Here is a 27,639-nt window from a genome sequence, read left to right on the forward strand (position 1 = left end):
ATTCCACCCACACAGACTCCACATCATCTGAACACTATGTCATTCAGTGCCATAGATTTAATTTTGTTCTTAACTAACAAGGCAACCCCACCCCCTCTGCTGACCTCCCTGTCTTTTCGATAAGTTGAAAATCCTTGGAGGTTTAACTGCCAGTCCTGACCCCCCTGTAACCAAGTCTCTGTGATGCCTACCACATCATAATCATTCACTATGATCTGTGTATGATCTGTGTTCATCTGCTTTGTTATGAATGCTACGAACATTCAGGTAAAGTGCCTTAATGCTAACTTTCTTATCATTAGAGATATTGGAAGTTATATGATGTCCTAAGTTATCCTTGCTTTTTTCTGCATTCCCAGTCTGCCTCAATTTGAAATCCGCCTGGACACATGCTATCCTGTTGCTTATCTTTCCATTTAACGCCATACTCCCTGTCGCTTTCACTTTCCCTTCCCCCTAACTCCCATCACTAATCTGAGGCAGAACTTGGATGCAGTTACAGGATGCAATCCTGAAAATGGCCGCATTTATCTGACTTTGTTTCTTCTCTTAGTTATCCAATCCTCTAACTATGCTAACGTACCACCTTCAACACCATGGACTCATTATTAAATAACCTAAATGTGCATTAACTTACCAAATGTCTTCTGAAAATTCAAATATATGTAACTGGATGGGCCTTCACTGACCAAATGCTTTGAATTCCCCAAGATTTTGAAAGGAACAAAAAGATTTAAAGGAAAAGTAAACTACTGCATTAATTCAGCCAAGTATGAACACATGAAGGCTCCTGAGTGAAAAATAAGAGATCCTTCCCACTGCACCCCAACCTGTTCTACCTCAGTTGCAGTAGCAAAAACCAACAAAGAAATCGGGTGACACAGTGCTTCAGTGGTTAGCACTGCTGTCTTACAGCACCAGCGACCTTGGTCCGGTTCCTGCCTCAGGTGACTGTGTGGAGTTTGCAAGCTCTCCCTGTGTCTGTGTGGGTTTCCTCCCACAATCAAAGATGTGCAGGTCAGGTGAACTGGCCATGATAAACTGCCCGTAGTATTAGGTGCATTAGTCAGGGGGTAAATATGGGGAAGGGGTCTGTGGGTGAGTTGCTCTTCAGAGGGTTGGGGTGGACTTGTTGGGCTGAAGGGCCTGTTTCCATACTGAAGGGAATGTAATTTTAAAAATTCTGGCAAAATGAAAAAGCTACAGACAGAAGAAAGAAAACAATAGTGCATCAAATCCTAGGCAACATATCTGGTGCCAAGGTCAATATGTTCTTCTTGTTTGGTACTGGGAATATTTACCAGCTGATGGAATTTTGAGCATGGGAAGTCAGAGATCCTGACTCTGACCTTTGATTTTGTGCTGGCAGATGGGTATAGAATATCTTCAGAGTTGGACTGTTCAAATAGTGAGGTGATAATTGTGTTTGATTGATTTCCATACATTTGTTTACTACCAAAACTTAAGGATTCCTTGGAACTACAGAAGAGTCACAGCACAGAAAGAGCCCATTTAGCCTATCGTGTTTGTGCAGGATAAATAAACCGGCCACCAGCTTTAATCACACATATCAGCACCTGGATGAAAGCCTTGCAGATTACAGCATTCCAGGTTCCTCTGAAATAAGAGAGGGTTTCTATCTTCACTATGAAACTAGGTAGTGAATTTTAGACATTTCAAGGCGCAAAAAAGCGTGCTCATATCCACTCTAATCTAACTGGCAATCATTTTATATCTATGGCCCTGGTAAATGACCTCTCTGCTAGGGGAAAAAAAAACAGGTCTTTACTTATTATTTAGGGTCTTTATTATTTTGTATATCTCAATTAAGTCATTTCTCAGTCTCTTCTGCTCTAAAGAAACCCTAGATTATCCAACTTTTCTTCAAGATACAATTTTCAGTCTTTGACCACATACTATAAATCTCCTCTGCACTCTCTCCAGAGCAACTGTGTCCTTCAGTAACATGGTGACCAGAACAATTTGCAAAATGCCAGCTGAGCCTTGCCAGCGTTTTATACAATTCCAGAATTACATCCCCACTTTTGTATTTTATACTTATTAAGGACAAAAGGGTAACTAGGGAGAGAATAGGGTCCCTCAAAGATCAGCAAGGCGGCCTTTGTGTCGAGCCACAGAAAATAGGGGAGATACTAAATGAATATTTTGCATCAGTATTTATTGTGGAAAAGGATATGGAAGATATAGACTGTAGGGAAATAGATGGTGACATCTTGCAAAATTTTCAGATTTCAGAGGGGAAAGTGCAGGATGTCTCGAAACAGGTAAAGGTGGATAAATCCCCAGGACCTGATCAGGTGTACCGGAGAACTCTGTGGGAAGCTAGAGAAGTGATTGCTGGGCCTCTTGCTGAGATATGTGTATCATCGATAGTCACAGGTGAGGTGCCGGAAGACTGGAGGTTGGCAAACGTTGTGCCACTGTTTAAGAAGGGTGGTAAGGACAAGCCAGGGAACAATAGACCGGTGAGCCTGACTTCAGTGGTGGGCAAGTTGTTGGAGGGAATCCTAAGGGACAGGATGTACATGTATTTGGAAAGGCAAGGACTGATTAGGGATAGTCAACATGGCTTTGTGCGTGGGAAATCATGTCTCATAAACTTGATTGAGTTTTTTGAAGAAGTAACAAAGAAGATTGATGAGGGCAGAGCAGTAGATGTAATCTATATGGACTTCAGTAAGGCATTTGACAAGGTTCCCCATGGGAGATTGATTAGCACGGTTAGATCTTGTGGAAAAAAGGGAGAACTAGCCATTTGGATACAGAACTGGCTCAAAGGTAGAAGACAGAGGGTGGTGGTGGAGGGTTGTTTTTCAGACTGGAGGCCTGTGACCAGTGGAGTGCCACAAGGATCGGTGCTGGGTCCTCTACTTTTTGTCATTTACATAAATGATTTGGATGTGAGCTTAAGAGGTACAGTTAGTAAGTTTGCAAATGACACCAAAATTGGAGGTGTAGTGGACAGCGAAGAGGGTTACCTCAGATTACAACAGAATCTGGACGAGATGGGCCAATGGGCTGAGAAGTGGCAGATGGAGTTTAATTCAGATAAATGCGAGGTGCTGCATTTTGGGAAAGCAAATCTTAGCAGGACTTATACACTTAATGGTAAGGTCCTCGGGAGTGTTGCTGAACAAAGAGACCTTGGAGTACAGGTTCATAGCTCCTTGAAGGTGGAGTTGCAGGTAGATAGGATAGTGAAGAAGGCATTTGGTATGCTTTCCTTTACTGGTCAGAGTACTGAGTACAGGTGTTGGGAGGTCATGTTGCGGCTGTACAGGACATTGGTTAGGCCACTGTTGGAATATTGCATGCAATTCTGGTCTCCTTCCTATGGGAAAGATGTTGTGAAACTTGAAAGGGTTCAGAAAAGATTTACAAGGATGTTGCCAGGGTTGGAGGATTTGAGCTGTCGGGAGAGGCTGAACAGGCTGGGGCTGTTTTCCCTGGAGCGGAGGCTGACGGGTGACCTTATAGAGGTTTACAAAATTATGAGGGGCATGGATAGGATAAATAGACAAAGTCTTTTCCCTGGGATTGGGGAGTCCAGAACTAGAGGGCATAGGTTTAGCGTGAGAGGGGAAAGATATAAAAGAGACCCAAGGGGCAACTTTTTCATGCACAGGGTGGTACATGTATGGAATGAGTTGCCAGATGAAGTGGTGGAGGCTGGTACAACTGCAACATTTAAGAGGCATTTGGATGGGTAAATGAATAGGAAGGGCTTGGAGGGATATGGGCCGGGTGCTGGCAGGTGGGACTCGGTTGGGCTGGGATATTTGGTCGGCGTGGACAGGTTGGACCGAAGGGTCTGTTTCCATGCTGTACATCTCTATGACTCTATGACTTCATTCAAGAAAGGAAAGCATTCCGAATCTTTCTTAAGCATCTTATCAATTTGTCCTGCTATCTTCAAGAACTACTCCAAGGTCTCTCATTCTCTCTAAATCTCTCAAATATCCCCTCTGTGTATTCCCAGGGCACAGAATCTGAGGAGTTATATGCATCACATTAACCGAAGCAACAGAAGTAGGGGAATGTCCAAGGAGTAATTATGTGTAGATTACATTTCTGCCCACAATATAGTGACAATGTTGGTACATTTTAATACTACTGCTCAGATTTTAACCCGTACCAAGTTAGGGCAGGAATTAACTGAAGAAAACCTGGGCAGCATAGTTTCCGAAACTTGATCATATGCTGGAAGACGCTCTGTGCTACAGTATGGCTGTCTATTTCAACTGATTTTCTCAGCCAGGAACAAATCATGATTGAAAGGGGTCAATCTTGATCTAGAGTATCAATTCTCCTGCCAAATTGGAATAAAGGGAATATTTTTAATGATACAAGTTTACTCAGATCTAAATGATGTCTGATTTCATTACTTAATCCCCTTCAAATAACAACAGATAAGGGGACCCATAGTATTCCACTTGTGATCTAGTGCCTCAGTAAGAGATTCCTGTTTTATACTCCATCGCATTTGCAATAATTGCCAACATTCAATTTCCATTCCCCATTACTTGCAGAGGTCCTCATAGTTGTTGTCACCATGATGCATTTTGAGAAGGAGCATTGAATATGTCCAGACTTGCATGAGTAGGGGAAGGGCAGACATCACAGAAGCTGTAGCTGATACAGGAGTTACAGTAGAGACTCACCTTAAACAGTAGATAGAGAAAAAAATACAAAACAACTGCGTATGCTAGAAATCAGAAACAAAAACAGAATTTGTTGGAAAAACTCAAGTCTGGCAGCATCTGTAGAGACCAAACCAGTGACCCTTCTTTAGGCCTCTTCATAGTAGTGAATATTAGTAGATTCAGAAAGGAATACATTAATTTAAGGACTGAGAATTTTTTAAACAAATAGAATAAACCTTAATTAACTACATTAGAAATGGCAGTACTGGCGAAATGCTGCTCTTGCATGACATGGGAGCTGGTGGATTCCATTGCAAGCCATCATGACATCAGCAGTGTCTGCAGCTTGAGGAACTTCAGCTCTGAGCTGATGAGCTGGAATCTGAGCTTTAGATACTGGCACATCTGGGAGGGAGAGAATTATCTTGATACTGTGTTACTGACAGTCACACCTCATAGCTTAAATATTTCAAATTTGGACACTGGTCAGGAACAGGATGGTATAACAACAAATGAGGTATAAAGATACTGAACATAGCATTGCAGGAGCCTTAGATCCTGAGCTTGTTCCCTATGTGGATGAGGAAAGAATCTGCCTGGAGGATGGTCAAACTGATCACTTCGCCATGGTCCAGAAAGCCATTCAAGCTGGGGAGGAGCACAAAGAAAAGTGGAAGTAGTAGGGGATTTTGTAATTACAGGGACAGGTAGCATCCTTTCAAGCGCAGGATTGAGAGTCCCACATGGTGTGTTGCCTACCTGGTACCAAGGTAAAGGATATTTCAAGTTGGCTTGAAAGGATACTGGAGAGTGAGGAGCAGGATCCAATTTTTGTAGTCCATATTGGCACCAACAATATAGGCAAAAGGTCCCCTTTGGAGAATTTTTTAAATATATTCATTCATGGGATGTGGGTGTTGCTGGCTAGGCCAGCATTTATTACCCATCCTTAGTTCCCAGCTGGCAGATAAGTGTCGGTCTGAAGTCATATTTAGGCTAGACCACATAAGGACGGCAATTTCCTTCCTTAAAGGATATTAGTGAACTAAATGGGTTTTTCCAACAATCAATAATGGATTCTTGGTCATCATTCTACTCTTTATTCCAAATTTTTTAATATAGAATTCAAATTCCACAATCTGCCATCGAAGGATTTGAACCAGGGTTCCCAGAACATTACCTGGGCGTGAGGATTAACTATCCAGTGATAATACCACTCGACCATCCTGAAATAGGAACAAAGTTTGTTAAAGTGGATGTTAAAGACTGCAATCTCTGGATTATTACCTGAACCATGTGCAAATTGACAAACAAATAAGAAGGAAAGTAAACACATGGCTAAAGGAGTGGTGTGGGAAAGCAGGGTTGCATTTTGTGGGGTTTTTGCATCAATATTGAGACAGGAAGGAGCTGGACCATTACGACACATTCTACCCGAATCAATCTGGGACCAGGATTCTAGTGAAAATTCTAAATAGGGTGAACATAAGGACTTTAACCAGTTTAAAGTGGGGAGAGGTCAGGAGAGGCGATTAAAGTTTCTACAACAAGTAACAGAACAGGTGTACTGACAGGATCAGGAATCTTTAAGTACAGCAGATAAGAGGAAAACCATGAGAAGGGGGTGGTCAACACAGGACTTGAGGGTGCTATACTTAAACACATGCAGTATACGCAACAAGGTAAATGAGCTTCAAATGCAGGTTTAAATTAGTGGGTACAATGTTGTGGGTATCTCAGAGGGCAGCAGCTGAAAGGAGATTAGGGCTCGGAACTAAATATCCAAGTATACACATCCTATCTAAAGGATAGGCAATAGGGCAGATGGGATGGGGTTTCCTTGTTAGTAAAAAAAAATTAAATTGATAGCAAGAAGTAGTCAGAAGGTATAAAATTTATGTAGGTAGAGTTGAGGAACTGCAAAGGGAAAAAAGACCCTGATGGGAATTATGGCCAGGCTTCCTAGCAGCAGTGGGGCAGTAAATAAATCAGGAAATAGAAAAAGCATGTAAGAAAAGCTATTATTACAATAATCACATGGGATTCAGGTGGTCTGGGAAAATCAGATTGATACTGGATCCCAGAAAAAGGAATCTGTGGAACATCTATGAGATGGTTATTTTGGAGCAGCTTGTGGTACAGCATACTAGGGAACATGCAATTCTGGATTTGGTGATGTGCAGACTTGGTTACAGACCTTAAGGTGAAGGAGCCCATAGAGGGAAGTGATATGATAAACTTCACACTGCAGTTTAAGAGGGAGGAGCTGGAATCAGATGTAACGGTATTATAATTGACTAATTGATGACTAAAGTCACGAGGCAGGAGCTAGCGAGAGTTGGTTGAAAATTGAGCTTAGCAAGAAAGAAAGCGGAGCAGCAATGGCAGGGGTTTCTATGGGCAATTTGGGAGGCACAGAAGAAATTCATCCTGAGGAAGAAGAATCATACTAAAGGGAGGAAGACAAAGGGATAGAATAAAAGCAAAAAAAAAGCAGATAATGTGATGAAGATTTGTGGGAAGCCAGAGGATTGGAAAGCCTTTTAAAAACCAGCAGAGGACAACTAAAAAAAGCAATAAGTAGGGAGAAGATGAAATAACGTGTGTGAACTAGCTGGTAATATAAAAGAAGATTGCAAGGGGCTTTTTAGATAAAGAAAAAGGTAAAAGAGAGGCAAGAGGAGACATTGGATTGGTGGAAAATGAGGCTGGCCATGAAGAAATGGGGAACAAAGAAATAGCAGCAAAATTAAATAGGTAGTTTGCATTAGTCTTCACAGTGGGTGACACCAGCAGTTTACCAGAACTTCAAGAGAGTCAAGGAGCAGAGGTAAGTGTAGGGCAGCACAGTGGCTCAGTGATTAGCACTGCTGCCTCACAGAAATAGATACCTAGGTTCAATTCGCCCTTGGGCAATCACCTGTGTCGGTTTCTTCCGGGTGCTCAGATTTCCTCCCACAGTCCAAAGATGTGCAGGTTAGGTGGATGGGCAATGCTAAATTGCCAATAGCTTCCAGGGATGTGCAGGCTAATTGGATTATTCATGGGAAATGCAGGGTTATAGGGATATAGTTTGGAGGTGGGTCTGGGTGGGATGCTCTTCAGAGGGTCAGTGTGGACTTAATGGGCCTGATGATTTGCTTCCACACTGCAGGAATTCTAAATTTTTGTTTGCAATTTATGCACGAGGACTCCCAAGTCCCTCTGACATGTAGCTTTCTGTAGTTTTTTTCTCATTTAAATAAAATTCTTTTGTTCTTCCCCAAAGTGCATAACTTCACATTTCCTACATTATATTTCATTTTCCACCTATTTGCCCACTCTCCTAACCTGCCTATAGCTTTCTGCAGATTCTGTCGTCCTCACCACTTGCCTTCCTTCCTCTATTTGTGTCATCTGCAAATATGGCTGTAGTGCATTCAGTTTCCTCAAACAACTCATACTGCTCAAGTTAAATCTGAAAATACCCCTTTATCCAACTTTATCTTCTATTAGTTAGCCAATCTCTATCCATGCTAATATCCTACCTCCAACGTCATGAGCTCTTAATTTATAACACATGGTACCTTATCAAATGGCTTCAGGAAACCCAAATTCATTACATCCACTGCTTCCCCTTTATCTATCCTCTTTGTTATCTCAAGGAATTTTAATAAATTTCCCTTTTATGAAGCCATATTGACTTTCCTTGATTTATATCAGATTTCTAAATGTTGTGCTATTATAACACCTATAATAAAGTCTAACATTTTCACAATAACAGATAAGTTAATTGACCTAAAGTTAACTATTTTCATCTCTTCCCTTTTCAAATACAGGATGCATTCCATCAGGTCTTGGGGACGTTTAGTCCCCCTAGTACTTTTTGTTAGGAAATAGCTTTTGTATTTATTTCCCTCCTCATTTTTTGTATTTTAAGTATTTTTGAATAGCTTTTGTATTTTTAAGTATATTTGTGAAGACTGCTAAAAAGCATTTATTGATCTTCTCTGCTATTTCCTCATTCCCCATTATTATTTTCCTAGCCTCATTGTTCAAGGGAACTATGCTCACTTTGACCTCTCTCTTCCAATAGGAATAGGAATTGGAGTAGGCTGTTCGGCTCCTCAAGCTTACTCCACTATTCAAAAGGATTGTGGCTGATCTAATTCCTCATTTCTACTTTCCTGTGTTTCTCCCATAACTCTTCATTCAAGAATCATACATTCAATATGTTTTATACATTTAAGGAAGCTCTTGCTATCCATCTTGATATTACTTGCAAGTTTACCTTCAAGAGTTTTTTTTAATAACTATGCAACTTTTAAATCTTAATCCAAGAGCACCTCCTCACCATCATTGAGGCATCACCCAGGATGTTGATGGTGTGGGGTCCTGTTGTCCTGGAGCCAAGATTAGTGACCTCTTAATAGCCACATCATTTCTTATGTGCCAGGTATGACTCAAACCAAACCAAATTAGTTTTCATTGCTTCCATTAACTTCAATTTTATTAGGAATCCTTGATGATAAACTCAGTCAAATGCAACCTTGATGTTAATGGCTATCACTCTCACTTTATTTCTTGAATTCAGCTCATTTGCTCATGTTTCACCTAAGACTATAAAGAGGTCAAGAGATGAGCGGTCCTGGGTACCAGTGAGTAGGCTATTGCTAAGCAAGTGCTGTTCAGTATACTGTTGAAGACACCTTCCATCATTTTACTGAGTAAACTGACAGAGCAAACATTGGCCAGATTGGATTTGTCCTGCTTTTTGTGTACAGGAAACATTTGGGCAATTTTCCATTCTATTAGACAAACGCCAGCTGGAACAGCTTGTTTATTTCTGTAATTTCTGCAGCACTAATCTTCAGTATTATTGTTGTAATGTTGTCAAGACCTATAACTGTTGTAGCATCCAGTGCCTCCAACCATTTCTTGATATCACATCGATTCAATCAAATTTGGCAGATGACTGGCATTTATGATGCTACAGAACTTTGAAGGAGTTATATCATCCACTTGTCACTTCTGGCTAAAAATGCGCAATTGTTTCAGCCTTATATTTTGCACTGAAGGGCTGGGCTCCCCCTTCATTGCATTGATAAAGTGTGGCGCTGGAAAAAGCACAGCTGGTCAGCAGCAACCAAGGAGAATCGATGTTGCGAGCACAAGCTCTTCATCAGGAATGTAGGGGTGTGGGGGGACTAAGGGGGCTGAGAGATAATTGGGAGGGAGGTGGGGCTGGGGAGGGGCAGGGCAAGGTTTCTGGGAATGCAATGTGGATGAAGCTGGGTGGGGGGGGGTGATGGTATTAGGCTGGAGTGAAGGGTGGAGCGGATAGGTGGGAAGGAAGTTGGACAGGTAGGACAGTTCAAGAGTGCGGTGCTGAGTTGGAGGCTGGATCTAGGAGAAGGTGGTGGGAGGGGAGATGAAGATACTGATGAAATCGACATTGATCCTGTGTGGTTGGAGGGTCCCAAGGCAGAAGATGAATGTGTTCTTCCTCTAGTTATCAGGTGGCTAGGATTTAGTGGTGGAAGTGGCCCAGTACTTGCATGTCCTTGGCAAAGTGGGAGGGGGAGTTGATGTGTTCAGCCATGGGGCAGTGAGCTTGGTTGGTGCAGGTGTCCCAAAGATATCCTATGAAACATTCCACTAATTGTCATCCTGTCTTCCCAATGTAGAGGACACCACATCAAGAACAACAGACACAGTAGATGAGACATTTGGAGGTGCAGACAAATCTCTGCCAGATGTGGAAGGATCATTTGGGGCGTTGGACGGAGGTGAGGTGGCGGGTGGAAGAGAGGAAGAGCAGGAGAGTTCACATTTCTGGCAGGCCTTTCATCAGGACTGGGGGGGGGGGGGGGGGGGGAGGGGGGGCGGGGGGAAGTGGGCTGCTGACTCAACACCACCCTCTTGACCTGACCAACCTGTCCATCTTCCTTCCCACCGACCTATCACAATCGCCTCCTACTTGCATCCAACAATCGCTATCCGATCTAGCTTTCCCTCAGCCCCATCCCCTTTCTCCTTATTTATTTCTCAGCCCCCTTCCCCCTCACCAGTCCTGATAAAGATCCTACCCGAAACTTCGACTCTCCTGTTTCTTGGATGCTGCCTGACCTGTTGTGCTTTTTCCAGTGCCACACTTTATCGACAGACTCTCCAGCATCCTCAGTCCTCAATATTCCCCCCTTTATTGAGAATGAGCGTATCTATAGAGCCTCCTGTTCCAGTGAGTGTAACTCCTTTAATATTTTTTCACAGGATATATGTATTGCAAGCTAGGCCAACAATTATCACCCATCCCTAATTGCCCAGAGGGCAGTTAAGTATCAACCACGTTAGATCTAGGCTAGGCCAGACCAGGCAAGGTCAACAATTTTCCTCCTTAAAAAAGGACTGGTAGCAAACTGGTTGATCTTTGCCAACAAAGTTTCATGATCATCATTTGCCCAATGCCTTCAAAATGTTTTAGGAACACAGGATATTTACCTGATAAAAACTACATTCTTGAAGGTTTCAGGAATGCCAAACAGCTATCTGGATCATAATTCTGGAAATCCTTAAGATAGATGGTCAAATATTCTGACAGTACAAGAACTCTTGTGTTGAAATGCTCACAGGCTTGAACAAATCTGATTGCAGTAGCAAATTGTTCAAAAGAGAGGTGTCAATTGTTATAACAGTTATAACATTCTTACTTTTCAGAGAAATCTTGATTATCCAAATGACACAAGCGCGGAGTATTTTGTCAGATAATCGAATGTTCGGATAATCGAATGCCAGATAACACTGTTTAGCCAAGCATCAAAACCTTGTGATCTTGCCAGATATTCCAAAATTTCGGATAATCGAATGCCAGAAAATCAAGGTTCCTCTGTATTATTTGGGTCCTTGCCCTTACCTTGGTGGATATTAAAAATCACCACAAATGTATAGAATAGCACACATTATACAGGCTCAACTTCACAATCTAGCTGAAATTTGTCACAGTGGCTTGGCAACTATACTATGGTTGCTGTGGTGATGCTTGTGCTTCATCTTCACAAACCAGACTCTTATTCATTAAATGGAGATGCAGTTTCCTCAATTTTTGTGTGATTTGAAAGTTGGATACAAATGAAAAGGTTGTGATTAATGTTGAGAATGGTCCAAGTTTTCATTGTTTAAACATGTCTTTCATTTATTTTTCCACATTCAAATTAGAAACCATGACAAGAATCATTTTGCCCAAAGGAGATTCTATCATTCCCAGATTCCACATGTACGTTTGGGGGTGTATGGCACAAAATAGAAATTGCAAGTGTACTAGAAGGCAGTAAATGATCCACTCCAATATTCATATACATGCTTTCTAATATATTTAAATATATAGACACAAGAGATTCCTATATAGTGAGGATTTGTGCTCTATCCTCAAGAAAAGTCACATGGAGTGAAACAAGCAGCTGGAAATCTAGCACTTACTGGTCACTGAGATCACACAGCAAACTTAAAACAAAGTTTATTTGCTAAAAGGAAGATAAGACATCTTTGATTTCCTCTGACAACAGCCTGGCCTAACCTTCCACAAGTGCATTGCCTTGGTATGTCACCATAACAAATGAGTCAGCTGGATAAGTAAAATTATAGCTTTCTTTTCAAAGATTTCTTGGTTAGCAGATAAAATAAAACTTTTCAATATTACAATGCTTTTCTATTCTGAATTTCACAAAGGGAGATTAGTCTTTGGAGCTCCTTACTCACATTTTAAGCACAGTTAAAAATCACACAACGCTAGTTTATAGTCCAACAGGTTTATTTGGAAGCACTAAGTTTCCAAACCGCCTGATGAAGGAGCAGTGCTCCAAAAGCTAGTGCTTCCAAATAAACCTCTTGGACTATAACCTGGTGTGGTGTGATTTTTAAACTTTGTACACCCGAGTCCAACACTGGCACCTCTAAATTAAGCAGAGTGTCATAAAAAAAGTTCACAAATTGGAAGCACAATAATTAGAAAATTGAAGAAAATACTTAAACTGCATAATTCACAACCAAATACCTCTGCACGATTCAGGCTTAGCTAATGGTTTTACTTAAGAATTTTAAATAATGGAATAATGGTACAATCCTTTCAGAATTTTCCACTTTAATTTTACATTTCTATTGTTTGTGCTGTCTGCCAAATATGAAACAAATGCAGCCATTCTAAAAGTTTATAGTAGGTTATGGATATATATTCATGTGCCACATGTTCAGAGGTATGGCAGGAAGGTAGACTGAACAAAGCAAACACCATAAAAGGAACAGAATTCAATTTCTAGGCTGAGAGAGAAAGAGATAGTAGGCCCTACAGTAACAAAACTGACTAGATTGATTTTCAGAAAGATTATTTTATGAATTACTCAAGTTTTTTGTGCATTTACAGAATAGTTTCTGAACTGCTTATTATCTGAATGCCGATTGATTGGAAAAGGAAGAATTCAATAAGACCTGTGTGTCCAGTTGGTGAAAGCAAGCATACAGGTGCAGCAGATGGTGAAAGCAGCAAATGGTATGTTGGCCTTCATAGGAACAGTAATTGGGTACAGGGAATGTCAGAGGAAGGATGTTATGACTATGGAGGGAGCTCAGCACAGCCTTTCATCATACTTATTGCCAGTACGACTGACATATGGAGAGAAACTGGATTATATTCATGGGAGTTCAGAAGACTGAGGCAGGATCTCAAAAGGACCCTAACAAAGTTCTAACAGAACCAGACAGGTTTAAATACAGAAAGGATTTTGCCGATGTCTGGAGAGTCCACAGCCAGGCGTCACAAACTAAGTAGATGGGGGAGGCCTTTCAGGACTGAGATGAGGAGACACGTCTTCACCTAAACAGTGGTGAGCTTCTAGAATTCTGTCACAGAAAGCCGTTGAGGTCAAAACAATGAATCTTCTCCAGAAGGAGTTTATTCTGAAGGCCAAAAGGATCAAATGTGTTGGGGTGAAAGTAAGAACAGGGATTGAGTTTGATGATCAGTCATGATCATGTTGAAAAATGGAGCAGGCTTGGAGGGCCAAATGGCCTAATCCTGCCCTTATTTTCTATGTTTCTATGTTAAACACTTGAAACTGAGGGAATTGAGAAAACTTATTTAAAAAGTCTTTGCAAATGAATTTGTTGTGTTCCCTTTTTCTTCTCTGCTTCTTAATTGAGAATTTACATTCTACCTGGTTTTGTTTGTTAGTGGGTTCCTGACATGTTCAGCTGCTTTTTCATCTTTGATACATCGGAGTTCCAATCAGGTGTCACATAGAGAATGACATAGCAGAGAAAGGATTCCATTCAGCTCACTGTGCTTCTGTCAGCTTTCCAAGGAAGTGAATCTTAAACTGCAGTCACAAACTGGATGGATACAATTTCTCATGCAAATATTTCTTAGCAATTATTTATTTTGAAAATTATCATATTTCCTTCCAACACACTTTCAGCAAGTCCATTGTGTATCTTGACTCACAGCTAAAAAATCCCCTTCACCTCCTATCTGCTTATCCAGCCAATTACTTCAAATATGTACTCTTGTTCTTAATGGAGACAATTTATACTGTCAAGACATGTCACGATATTGTACACCTCTATAAAATTCTGATTTAACCTTGTCTGTCCCGCTGGAGAACAACCTCAGCTTTCTAGAACTCACAGTGCAGTCTGATATTCCTGATACTATTCCAAAACAGCACCTCTTTTAATCAGTCTCAGGCCATAACATACTCCCCAAAGTGTGATGACCAGATTTAGATCAAACATTCCAACTGAGGCCTAACCAGTCTTTGATTAAAGTACATCTTCCTTGCCAGTTTGCAAAGCCAAAGATTCTATATGCTTTTTTCAAAGTCATATCAATTTGCTAGACTACTTACAAAGATTTATGTATATACACTACCGGGTATCTGTTCCTGCAGCAATTTACAGTAAATGGTACAATTCACTCTCAATGGCCTCTCCACATTCTTTCTACCAAAGTGAATAGCTGCACACATACCTCTTGTGCTTCTGCCCAATTTATCAGTATATATCACCGTGAAGACTGCGTTCCTCACTGATTATTACGGTTTTCTGAGTTTCATTTATCAGCAAGCTTTAACTTCTAAAGAATGTCTTTTTTAAAATTACTGCCCGTCCCCATTTGCCCTGGAGATGATGATGTTGAGCTACCTCAATATAATTGGGCAGGTATTTCAAGGAATTTTAACCCAATGACAGTAATTAACAATAATATAGCTTCAAGTCAGGATGGTGCATGGCTTGAAGGAGAGCTTACTGGTGGTAGTGTTCCTATGCACTTTCTGCTCTTGCTCTTTGAGGATGTAGGTGGTCATGGATTTAGAAGGTCATGCCAAAAAAGCCTTGGTGAGTTCTTGCAGAGTATCTTGGAGACACTGCTGCATCAATGGTGGAGGGAGAGAATGTTGTAGGTGGTAGTTGTGGTGCCAGTCAAGTGAGCTGCTTTATTCTAGATGGTACTGAACTTAGAGTGTTGTTGAAACTGTACAAATCCAAGCATCTGTTGTGCCCTGTAAATCAAGTCCAGCTCATTAATGTGTAAAGACTATAAATGTCTGAATACCATTTCCCGAAGGATTTCCTCCAATGTGTCAAACAACCCTTCAAAATTGCTTTCTGTCTTTTAGCCAATTTCATATCCATGCTGCTACTGCTCCTTAATCTCAAGTTTAGGTAACAGGTCTATTATGAGACCTTTCATCAAATGTTCTTTTGTCATAGACTCAGAATTCCTCTAGTGCAGAGACAGTCCATTTGGCCCATCAAATCTGCACCAACCCTCCAAAGATTATCCCACCCAGACCCAGCATCCCTGTGCTATCTCCATAACCCCTCCCCCATCTAATCCACCTAGTCTGCACATCCCTGGACAATACATGGCAATTCAGGATGGCCAAACTAAACTGCACGCTGAGAACAGAAACCGAAGCACCAGCAGAAACCGATGCAAATAATGAGCAAACTCTGCATAGACATAGTTACCCAAGGCTGGAATTGAACCCAAGTCCCTGCTGTTGTGAGGCTGCAGTGCTAACCACTAAGGCACTGTGCTGCCCTGAATGCTTGTGATAACTAGCATTATTTATTAAAAATTCATACTAAGTGCTGAAATCAAATGACATTTTCTAACACTTCATCCAACAGTGTCATGCTAATTTTAAAAAAGATACACTTGGCAATTTTTTAATAAATTTCAAAGTTAAATTCTAACACATGAATAGGCAAATTTTACATATGCTTATCACTTACAGTCCTCCTACACAGCTCACTTGGTTAGGTTTAGCACAGCTGACATGCATACACACTGTTATGAACATCACAGAATTTAATCAATTGCTTGCACTGTTTTAATATTCATAACAGATTTATTCAACATAGAATCAAGCAAACAGCTCATCTGAAACAAGAACACCATAGGTGTTTGAAAATTAGATACCTTCACAAACCATTGAAATTTAAAAGCTTTTAACCCCCTGCCTAAATTCACAAAAGGAAAGGATGATGAATTCAAAGTATTGAGATGGACAGACCTGTGTGATGACATAGCTAATACTCAGGGCAAAGTTAATGGTTTACAAGCATGATGCCCTGACACACTGAGTATCCTATCTTACAGTGCCTCTCATGAAGGGAGTTACTAACTGAATCACAAAAGAGGAGGAAAGAATATTTTAACAGTCACCCAAAGACTTTTGTATCTGGAATACAGGGAGGAGAACCAATAGCAAAGTAATACTTTTCAGCTGCAGTTAGTTTGGGTGGAACAGAAGAACACCAAACTGTTAAGGAGGAAACACTTTCATACCCAGAGGAAACACTTTCATAATGGTACTCATTGGTTGAACAGAAATTCAAAACATATTGTACCACATGATTTCTAATGAAAATTTCCATCCCACATTTGACACTAAGACATAATATTTGCACCTCCTGAACTGACCTGTCTGCAATTAAAGTTGACTTTGTAATCTGCAACTGATAACTTTAAGACAGCACATTATAATTGGTTATACTTGGTAGCCCTAGAACTACTGAGGGACACCTACAGTTTAGGCAGCAAAAAACAAAACAACTAACACTCATAGCACATTTAATGCAAAAAACACACCCGAGGATGCTTTCACGTGAGCATTATAAAACAAAGTATACCCGGCTCCGCTTAAGGAAGTATTAAAGCAGATGAATAAAAAACTGGTCATTTCTTTTTGCATACTATTTTATCTTCAGTTTTGATATGTAGATATGGAAATACATATAAACAACATAAATAAGACATACCTCCATTGCAACTGCAGCCATGTCCTGATCAAAGTGATCCAATTTATTGGGAAAAAAAGTCATGTTGTATGGCAGACCTTCACATCGGTGGATTGTTATAGGTTCACAGGTGAAATGACTGTGACTCTGGGCCAAACGGAGCAGTGGCAGGACAAACCAACAAACAAAGACTTGTGTTGAATCTTTCATGGTGGGAACACAATTAAAGAATGGGGATCACAGAAGTAATGACACTCTGATCCCCAGTTCCAAGTATGAAGAACAGCAGTAGTCTTTATTCACTCTTCACTGTATATCGCATTGTTATTCAGCTGGTAAATTGTTTTAAGAGTACCGATCAGTGCAAACTGTTTATCATCAACACAGTACTTTTCAAGTAATTATATTCAATATTGAGTCCTGAAAGAAAAGCATGGAGTTAGGAAAGTACATAATTTTAATTCTATAGCACAATTTACCATCACTTATTTGTTAATGCAGATGTCATTTCCAAATGCAAGTGTTCACATGAAGTCACTTTGAAGAAGGAAATGTTTTGGCAGAGCTGCAGCTATATGGAATGAATGCAAAATGGAATTTCAAGGCAAGCCACGAATGTAACTCTACAATGTGAATCTTTAAATTAATAAAAGATACATTTAAAACACTGCCAATAATTCCTTTGCTCAAAGAAGGCAAAATGCATAGAATTGACTAGCAGATAAATAAGTACATAAATTGGGAAAGCAAAATAGTGCCACTAAAAATTCAGCTGGATAACATGTGGATGGTTAACAATAGGACGAGCTTCAATGAACTCCATAATGTACCCCCGCACAGTTTTAATTTTTCACATGCATTCTTTTAAAGCAAGTGCTCTGACCTTTGCACTTAAGGAATGCATTTGATGTTAACTTTGCAAAAGGGTGTATACCACCAGCTTTTCTCCACACTTCAAAGCTCACTCACAACTTCTCCCAGCATACATGAAAAAAATTCTAATTATTAATAAAAGGAGAAGAAAACAATCTATCAAACAGGAGTAGGAATTGCTTAAGTATTTCGCAATTCCTAAACCTTTCATGGCTACATAAACAGAGGGAAAGGGGAGTCTTACCAACCCCCATAAGAACGATTACAGGGCGAGAGCACCAGATTTCCCTTTCCAGTAAATACCTAATACACCTCGATCTCCCCACTCCCGACAGCACTAGACTCCTCGTGTAAATACCTCTCCCGAGAGCACCACGATTCCGCTGGATGCCTCAGTCTTCATTCACAATGCCAACCCCTCACACTACTCTGGCAGAAAGCGTAGGGGTGGAGGCTGCTCCCTTTGCTCCCGCCCCCATTATTAACCTGGACAGGCAACCCTCACCAACCCCTCAGTACCGCTCAAACCTTACCGCCTCGGGAGAGAGGGATCAGGACGGGTTTGGGGAGGGAGGGGAAGGAAGCCGCGACTCCGACCAGGCCCGGGGAGAAACTGCGCACAGAACCGTCATCCTCCCAAAGAGTCCTCAAAATTAGGAGGAGGCGCCTCCTAACCACTCACCAGTTGTTGTTGTTACCCCCTCCCCTCGCGGATCAGTTGTTGTTGTTACCCCCTCCCCTCGCGGATCAGTTGTTGTTACCCCCTCCCCCTCCCCTCGCGGATCAGTTGTTGTTGTTACCCCCCTCCCCCTCCCCCCCTCGCGGATCAGTTGTTGTTGTTACCCCCTCCCCCTCCCCCCGCGGATCAGTTGTTGTTGTTACCCCCTCCCCCTCCCCCCGCGGATCAGTTGTTGTTGTTACCCCCTCCCCTCGCGGATCAGTTGTTGTTGTTACCCCCTCCCCTCGCGGATCAGTTGTTGTTGTTACCCCCTCCCCTCGCGGATCAGTTGTTGTTGTTACCCCCTCCCCTCGCGGATCAGTTGTTGTTACCCCCTCCCCCTCCCCTCGCGGATCAGTTGTTGTTGTTACCCCCCCCTCGCGGATCAGTTGTTGTTGTTACCCCCCCCTCGCGGATCAGTTGTTGTTGTTACCCCCTCCCCTCGCGGATCAGTTGTTGTTGTTACCCCCCCCTCGCGGATCAGTTGTTGTTGTTACCCCCTCCCCTCGCGGATCAGTTGTTGTTGTTACCCCCTCCCCTCGCGGATCAGTTGTTGTTGTTACCCCCTCCCCTCGCGGATCAGTTGTTGTTGTTACCCCCCCCTCGCGGATCAGTTGTTGTTGTTACCCCCTCCCCTCGCGGATCAGTTGTTGTTACCCCCCTCCCCCTCCCCCTCCCCCCCTCGCGGATCAGTTGTTGTTGTTACCCCCCCTCCCCCCGCGGATCAGTTGTTGTTGTTACCCCCTCCCCCTCCCCCCGCGGATCAGTTGTTGTTACCCCCCTCCCCCTCCCCCTCCCCCCGCGGATCAGTTGTTGTTGTTACCCCCCCTCCCCCCGCGGATCAGTTGTTGTTGTTACCCCCCTCCCCCTCCCCCCGCGGATCAGTTGTTGTTGTTACCCCCCTCCCCCTCCCCCCGCGGATCAGTTGTTGTTGTTACCCCCCCTCCCCCTCCCCCTCCCCCCCTCGCGGATCAGTTGTTGTTGTTACCCCCCTCCCCCTCCCCCCGCGGATCAGTTGTTGTTGTTACCCCCCCCCCCTCGCGGATCAGTTGTTGTTGTTACCCCCCCCCCCCTCGCGGATCAGTTGTTGTTGTCGCCAACACACCTGTTGCTCCTCCTCCTGCTCCCGCCGCCGAGGGTTTGTGTGAATGGGAACAACGCGACCCGCCTGGCCCCGCCCCCATCACCCTCTGAGATTTTTACAGCTCATTGTGTCTTCGCCAGTCATCAAACATCCATTTACTCTAGTCCTGTTTTCCAGCACTTGATCCTTATCTCCTATCGCATTTCAAGTGCTCATTTAGACACTTCTTAAATGTTTTGAGAGCCCCACCTGTTGGATGATAACTTCCAGATATTGACAACGCTCTGGGTGAAAAAAACTTAAATCATCTCTAAAACTATTGCTCTTTACCTTAAAACTGCGCCCCTAATTATTAACTTTTACTGGGGGAAATATTTCTCACAAACTACTCTGTCTATGCACCCCGGAGTTTTGTACACTTCAATATGATTCCCCCTCCGCCCTCAGGTAAACAACTTAGTCTGGCTTTATGGCTGAGCAATTCCAGCCCAGGCAACATCCTAGTGAATCCCTTCTGTACTCCATCTCGTGCAATCACTTCCTTCTCCGTGTGGTGACCTGAAACAACATGCGGTAATCCAATTGTGGCCTAACTAATGTTATGTACAGTTCCATTATAATCTCCTTGCTGTTGTTTTCAATGCCTTGATTTAATAAAAGCAAGTATGTAATATATCTTCTCAACCAGTTTATGTCTTTCCTGCTGCCTTCTATGTGCTAGGGATGTGCCAATGTCTCCCAGATCTTCCGAAGATCCTACCATTCAAGGTGCACTCCCTTGCCTTGTTCGTCCTTTTAAAATGCATTGCCTCACAGTTTTCAAGATTAAATTACATTTGCCAGTGCTTGGCCCATACCATCCATACCGCCTTCTGCTTAAAGCCTTGCCTCCTCAGTATTTGATATATCATGGATTTCTGTGTCATCTGTGAACTTACTGATTATATCTCATGTCTAGACAAGCAGCAAAGGACCCAGCACAGAATGATGTGATACGCCACTGGACACAGATTTCCAGTCACACAGACACCTTTCAATCAACACTCTCTGCTTCCCACCGCAAAGCCAATTTCAATTCAATTTTCCAAATTGCCCTAGATCTCATGAGCTCTTGCAAAGCACTGTCAAAAGCCTTACTGGAACCCATGTAGATTAGATGTCCTACAGTGCGGGAACAGGCCCTACGGCCCAACAAGTCCTCTGAAGAGTAACCTACCCAGACCCACTTCCCTTTGACTAATGCACCTAGCACTATGGGCAATTTAGCATGGCCAATTCACCTGGCCTGCACAATTTTGGACTGTGGAGCACCGGAGCACCCAGAAAAAACCCACACAGACACAGATGTGCAAACAGACAGTTGCCTGAGGCTAGAATCGCACCTGGGTCCCTGACACTGTGAGGCAGCAGTACTAACTGCTGAGCAACCATGCCGCCCTAAACTACATCAACTGTTCTACCTTCACCTACAGACCTATTCACCTCCTCAACATATTTAATCAAACTTGTTAGACAACATCTGCCCTTTACAAAGCTATTGTTGAGAGTGTGTTGCTGGAAAAGCAGAGCAAGTCAGACAGCATCTGAGGAGCAGGAAAATCGATGTTTCGGACCGGAGCCCTTCATCAGGAATGATTCCTAATGAAGGGCTCCAGTCCGAGACGTCAATTTTCCTGCTCCTTGGATACTGCCTGACCTGCTGTGCTTTTCCAGCAACACACTCAACTCTGATCTCCAGCATCTGCAGACCTCACCGTCTCCTTTACAAAGCTATGCTGACCATTCTTGATCAATTCTTTCTTCTCTAAGTGGAGATTAATTCACCAACCTCACTAGAACTAAATTTGAACAGATCCCACTTTCTCCACAAATAGAACCAGTGATTTAGGAATTGATAGCCCTCCCTCCTGCTCCAACTCTTCAGTCTTGAATTGATCTGTTCTATCTGCCTATTCCTACACTCACTACCACACTAGCCTCTTGCACTCAGAACACCTTGGAAGAAATTCATTTTCTTCTTCAGATGGCAAAGGTGTTGCGGCAGCAGCATTTGATGTGTCCATCTCAAATTCTGAGGTATCTTCAGTACAAATCCTTATGTATATTAATTATGGTATATTTCCGGGAATCCTCACCTAACCACAATTGCAAGTATGCATGGCTCATGTTTAGCTTTGTGAAACAGAGCCCACCTGCCAACTTTTTATATAAGTCCTCTATCTGAGGGAGTGGGTATTTATCCAGCTCCAAAACGTGGTTTACCATTTGTTTAAAATGCCCACAAAGACAAGCCTACCTGTTGGGCTTCACAATCAGTATGACTGGGTGCTGCTCATTCCACAAACTGTACTGGTTTTATGACTTCTTTCCTTTCCAGCCTTCTCATTCTGCCTCTACTTTTGCCCATAACGCATACCAGCAGCAACTACAATGGCTCACAGTCCTGGATCCTGTGGAAAATGTTAACCTTTGGATGAGACTTGGCTTTTTTTTGAGTCTTCTTGTGGGCTGACCTAGAGTCCCTCTGTTCAGAATATGTCCATAGTAAGGCTATGCAATTGCCTTCACTCAAGTGGAGTTCTCCAAGCTCAATTAGAGTGGCAAGGGTATCACTTCAATTGGAATACCCTTCAACTCATATACTCCACTTGCCACATTTCCCAATGATAAAGCCAATTGTAGTTCCCATTCAAAGTCCAGAAGCTTTCAGCTTCTAGGCACTTTTGGTTGGTTTCATCAATCCTCACTATCAAACCGGCAGACAAGGGAGGCGCGGTAGTAGTTTGGCGCACCGACCTTTACACCGCTGAGGCTAAACGTCAGCTCACAGACACCTCCTCCTACTGCCCCCTTGACCATGACCCCACCTCCCACCACCAAACCATCATCTCCCAGACCATTCATAACCTCATCACTTCAGGGGATCTCCCATCCACCACCTCCAACTCAAAGTCCCACAACCCCGCACCACCCGTTTCTACCTCCCGCCCAAAATCCACAAACCTGACTGCCCCGGCCGACCCATTGTTTCAGCCTGCTCCTGCCCCACCAAACTCATCTCTGCATACCTCGACACGGTCCTGTCCCCCTTAGTCCAAGAACTCCCCACCTATGTTTGGGACACCACCCACGCCCTCCACCTCCTCCATGATTTTCGCTTCCCTGGCCCCCAACGCCTTATCTTCACCATGGACATCCAGTCCCTATACACCTCCATCCCCCATCACGAAGGTCTCAAAGCCCTCCACTTCTTCCTTTCTCGCTGAACCAACCAGTCCCCTTCCACTGACACTCTCCTTCAACTGACTGAACTGGTCCTCACTCTTAACAACTTCTCCTTCCAATCCTCCCACTTCCTCCAAACCAAAGGAGTAGCCATGGGCACGCGCATGGGCCCTTGCTATGCCTGCCTCTTCGTTGGATATGTGGAACAGTCCATCTTCCGCAGCTACACTGGCACCACCCCCCACCTTTTCCTCCGCTACATGGATGACTGTATCGGCGCTACCTCGTGCTCCCACGAGGAGGTTGAACAGTTCAACACCTTCCACCCCGACCTCAAATTTACCTGGACCGTCTCAGACTGCTCCCTCCCCTTCCGAGACCTCTCCACTTCTATCTCGGGCGACCATTTACTATAAACCGACCGACTCCCACAGCTACCTAGATTACACCTCCTCCCACCCTGCCCCCTGTAAAAACGCCATCCCATATTCCAAATTCCTTCGCCTCCGCCACATCTGCTCCCAGGAGGACCAATTCCAATGCCGAACAACCCAGATGGCCTCCTTCTTCAAAGACCGCAATTTCCTCTCAGACGTGGTTGACGATGCTCTCCACCGCATCTCCTCCACTTCTCGTTCCTCCGCCCTTGATCCCTGCCCCTCCAATCGCCACCAGGACAGAATCCCACTAATCCTCACCTACCACCCCACTAGCCTCCAGATACATCGGATCATCCTTTGTCATTTCCACCACCTCCAAACGGACCCCACCACCAAGGATATATTTCCCTCCCCACCCCTATCAGCGTTCTGGAAAGACCACTCCCTCTGCGACTCCCTTGTCAGATCCACACCCCCCACCAACCCAACCTCCACTCTCGGCACCTTCCCCTGCAACCGCAAAAAATGCAAAACTTACGTCCACACCTCCCCCCTCACTTCCCACCAAGGGCCCAAGGAATACTTCAATATCCATCAGAAATTCACACACATCATTTACTGCATCTGCTGCACCCGATGTGGCCTTCTATACATGGGGAGACAGGCCGCCTACTTGCGGAACGTTTCAGAGAACACCTCTGGGAGACCCGCACCAACCAACCCAACCGCCCTGTGGCTGAATACTTTAATTTCCCCTCCCACTCCGCCAAGGACATGCAGGTCCTTGGCCTCCTCCATCGCCAGACCATGGCAACATGACACCTGGAGGAAGAGCGACTCATTTTCCGCCTAGGATCCCTCCAACCACAAGGGATGAATACAGATTTCGCCAGCTTCCTCATTTCCCCTCCCCCCACCTTTTCTAAGTCCCAACCCTCAGACTCAGCACCGCCTTCTTGACCTGCAATCTTCTTCCTCACCTCTCTGCCCCATCCCCTCTCCGGCCTATCACCCTCACCTTAACCTCCTTCCACCTATCGCATTCCCAACGTCTCTCCCCCAAGTCCCTCCTCCCTACCTTTTATCTTAGCCTGCTTGGCACACCCTCCTCATTCCTGAAGAAGGACTTATGCCCGAAACATCGATTCTCCTGCTCCTTTGATGCTGCCTGACCTGCTGTACTTTTCAAGCAACGCATTTTTAAGCTCTGATCCCCAGCATCTGCAGTCCTCACTTTCTCCTACATCAATACTCTGTCTTACCAAATGGTCTCTCAGCATCTCATTAAGGGTTAAATCAAAGTCTCATGCCTCTTCCAGTTATCTTAACCTAGCTAATAATGCAGATTCCCCTGATTCTCGAATTGCGAGTAAAACCAATCTGTCAACTCTTGAAAGTTTTTATTATCTGATGCCTCAGAGAAAGTTGGGCTCCCAACAACAGATAAAGCTGTTGATTCACAAGCTGTCAGGAGAATTAGTCATTGCTTTTCTTGGCCATTTGTCCTGAAAAGACAACATATTCTTTCCATATACTGAGCCAAGCCATTGATGGCAAGAATGGATGAGTCAAGCTTCCTAAATAATGGCATGATACCAGAAATGCTTACCCCAACCGAACAATGATTGTTTCAAGCAGATTTCTTCAGGGGCATGCTTTTCTCTTGTCACTATTATAACTTGACAGAAGCCAGTGACCAAGTCACATTTTATTTACACATAGAGAGTTCTTGACACTGATCCAGCTCCCTCAGAGCCAGATCTCAGAGTGAATAGAACCTCTGACACACCTGTTCTTTTTTTTTGTTCCCCTTTTTTAACCCCCCCACCCCACCACACTACTGCCTAACTGCGGTAGTGCTTATTTTTTCCCCAGCACCCATGGTGTGTGTGTGCAGGTGTGAGAGACAGTGAGAGACACAAAGTGCATGAATTTTTATTCAATTTCCACCACCAGGAAGACAGGAAAACACCCGAGTGGCCACCGCTCTTTTTTTTATATTAACCCCCACACTACCACCTAACTGCGGTAGTGCTTACTTTTTTCTCCTGGTTATTTTTTTTACTACTGCCTAACTGTGGTAGTGCTTATTTTTTCCCCAGCACCCATAGTGTGTGTGCAAGTGTGAGACACAGTGAAAGAGACAAGGTGTATGAATCTTTATTCAATTTGGCCACTGTTCTTATCTGTCAGCCAGGGCTCGCTGATTGGACCAGATTAACAGCACCAATCAGGTAATTCATATTCTATATGACCCACCTGACCTCATTACAATCGCTACTGATGAAAATATTGGGGGGATGTCTCTGTCGTCAAACTATTTCAACATTTGATGAGAGTAGATTCAAGTAATTTCATGTCAAGCCAGCACTGCGTAAAGCCTCCATTCCTACTCCAACACTGATTTCATTGGCATTATTTGCCATCAGCCATGAAATCGAAATTTCTTGAAAGAAGAAAAAATTAAATATCGACGGAACTGATTTGAACTCCTCTTTGTATACCCGAAAATGAAAATCCAGTTCAGACTGAACTGGAGATGAGTTCAAATCCAACTTTAAGGTTTTTTAAAAAATTGTTTTTTCATATATTAACAAGATCCACTCATCTCAATTGAAGCTAGTTTAAAGTTTGGACTAATAACACCATCTATGTCATAAGAGATTTGGAGTATTTTTCAGTCCACTAAGCCATTGATTGCCAAACAGGACACAGAAGATTACAAAGATATTTGACTTCTTACGGTGTTGAATGCCTTCTTGGTGAGTATCATTCCAAAGTAACTGAGAGTGTGAAATCAATTAACTATCTACTGTGGAGAATTCCAGATGCCCTCAAATCCAATCTGAAAGACAAGATACAGGAGTGGAAAAGAAAGTGTAATCATGAAAGTGAAAAGTCCCATAGAATGGATTAGCATGGTAATGGTGAAAATAATGGGAAAACTGAGAGTGTGCAAAGATCCAGAGGATCTCAATAAAACAATATTCAAGAAAGTTTTCAAGAATTACATAAGAAACCTTTCTGTGTTTCATCAAGGTAAAGATCTTCAATAACATTGATGCAAAAGATGAAGCCAGATGAAAGCAGCAGTTTTATAATGACATTCTGAATGTTATTTTGGAGACACAGATGGTTACAGATATTGTTTGGCATTTAGAATACTCTGAAAGAGTGTAAACACAGACAGCACAAAATAGTCAGTGATCTTCCCAGGATAGATGATATGCTAGTCTGCTGCGGGAGTACAGGAGCAGACCACAATTAGAATCCAATGCAACTTATAGAGAGAGCTTGCCGAATTGGAGATGGACCAGAAAAAGATGTTATTAAAGATGCCTGAAGTTGCGTGCATAGGTCAGATGCTGACAATGATAAAGGACTTTCCCCAAATCCTGAGAAGATGAGATCTGTAGCAAGGGATACAGGGACCATCAAATGTGAAAATAGTGCGATGATTTGTTGGATTTGTGAGTATTTAGCAAAATTCTTCTCTAATTTGTTTCCATTTGTCTCACTTGCACTGGTATTGGGCATAAAACAAGAAACAACTTTCACTGGAATCTAACAACTAGCTACTACAATGTCAATGATAATGTCAGTTTGTAATGTGATGCTAGCAAGACTGAACTTAGAGCAATTTAGAGCAGGGACAATCAGTTGCAAGGAATTTAATCCAGTTTGGGGAAGGCAGAAGAAGTATTCTCCTGGCTAAACATTATTAATGAGATTATGCTAACTAACCATGAGTGTGTGATGTCTACCATTGCTGTTAGTTTTTGACACACATTGAAACACATTACATGAAAAAGTCAAATCTTGGGTTCACTTTTCCTGAAACTCAGTACCATGCTGTAATGGTAATATCACTGGGATGATAACCAAGAAGCCCAAGCCATGCTCAGGGTGTGGGTTCATATCTCACCATGGGAGCTGGTGGAATTTAATATCCAATTCATAGATTTGAAATTGAGAATTAGATTTAGTCAAGGTGACCATGGTTGTTGTAAAAATGTATCTGTCTACCTTATCTGATCTAGCCCATATGTGACTCCAGACTCACAGCAACTTGGTTAACTCTTTGCTGCCCTTCGAAATGATCTAACAAAGCACTCAGTTCATAGTGAATTAAGGATCAGCATTAACACTACCCTATCCACATATGGGAATGTGTGCTGATTGGCTGGGAACTATAGGCTTGTTAAGCTCCTGGGTAATTCCTAAAATGTGCAAAGCCTAAGCACAGCCTTTTTGCTTGCAAAAACTGAGATTCTACCTATGAATATTTGTCAGTTCCAGCTACTAATCAGCACTCCTTTTCTCCTGTTATACAAATTGTTGTTATCATTGAAATTTGGTAAATTTGCATTTGTTCTGAGGAGAGTAAGATGCCAAACTTCAGCAAAATGCCTCTCATTT

General features: G+C 42.9%; 1 protein-coding gene across 7 annotated transcripts in view; it reads right to left on the reverse strand.

The window, feature by feature from the left end:
• LOC140477184 (frizzled-6-like) overlaps positions 1-19,699 on the reverse strand; it is a 54,900-nt gene extending 35,201 nt beyond the window's left edge. For 2 of the 7 annotated variants that reach the window (XM_072570627.1, XM_072570632.1), the window contains exons 1-2: positions 18,347-18,466; positions 16,962-17,360 (exon numbers count right to left, since the gene is read on the reverse strand). In XM_072570627.1, coding sequence (XP_072426728.1) covers positions 16,962-17,150 — 189 coding nt within the window. In that variant the 5' untranslated portion in view covers positions 17,151-17,360; positions 18,347-18,466. The other 5 variants (XM_072570629.1, XM_072570633.1, XM_072570628.1 and 2 more) reach the window with 5 other exon arrangements.
• Between the last annotated feature and the right edge of the window lie 7,940 nt (positions 19,700-27,639).

Source organism: Chiloscyllium punctatum, chromosome 5, assembly GCF_047496795.1.
Source record: "Chiloscyllium punctatum isolate Juve2018m chromosome 5, sChiPun1.3, whole genome shotgun sequence".
Lineage (NCBI taxonomy): Eukaryota > Metazoa > Chordata > Chondrichthyes > Orectolobiformes > Hemiscylliidae > Chiloscyllium > Chiloscyllium punctatum.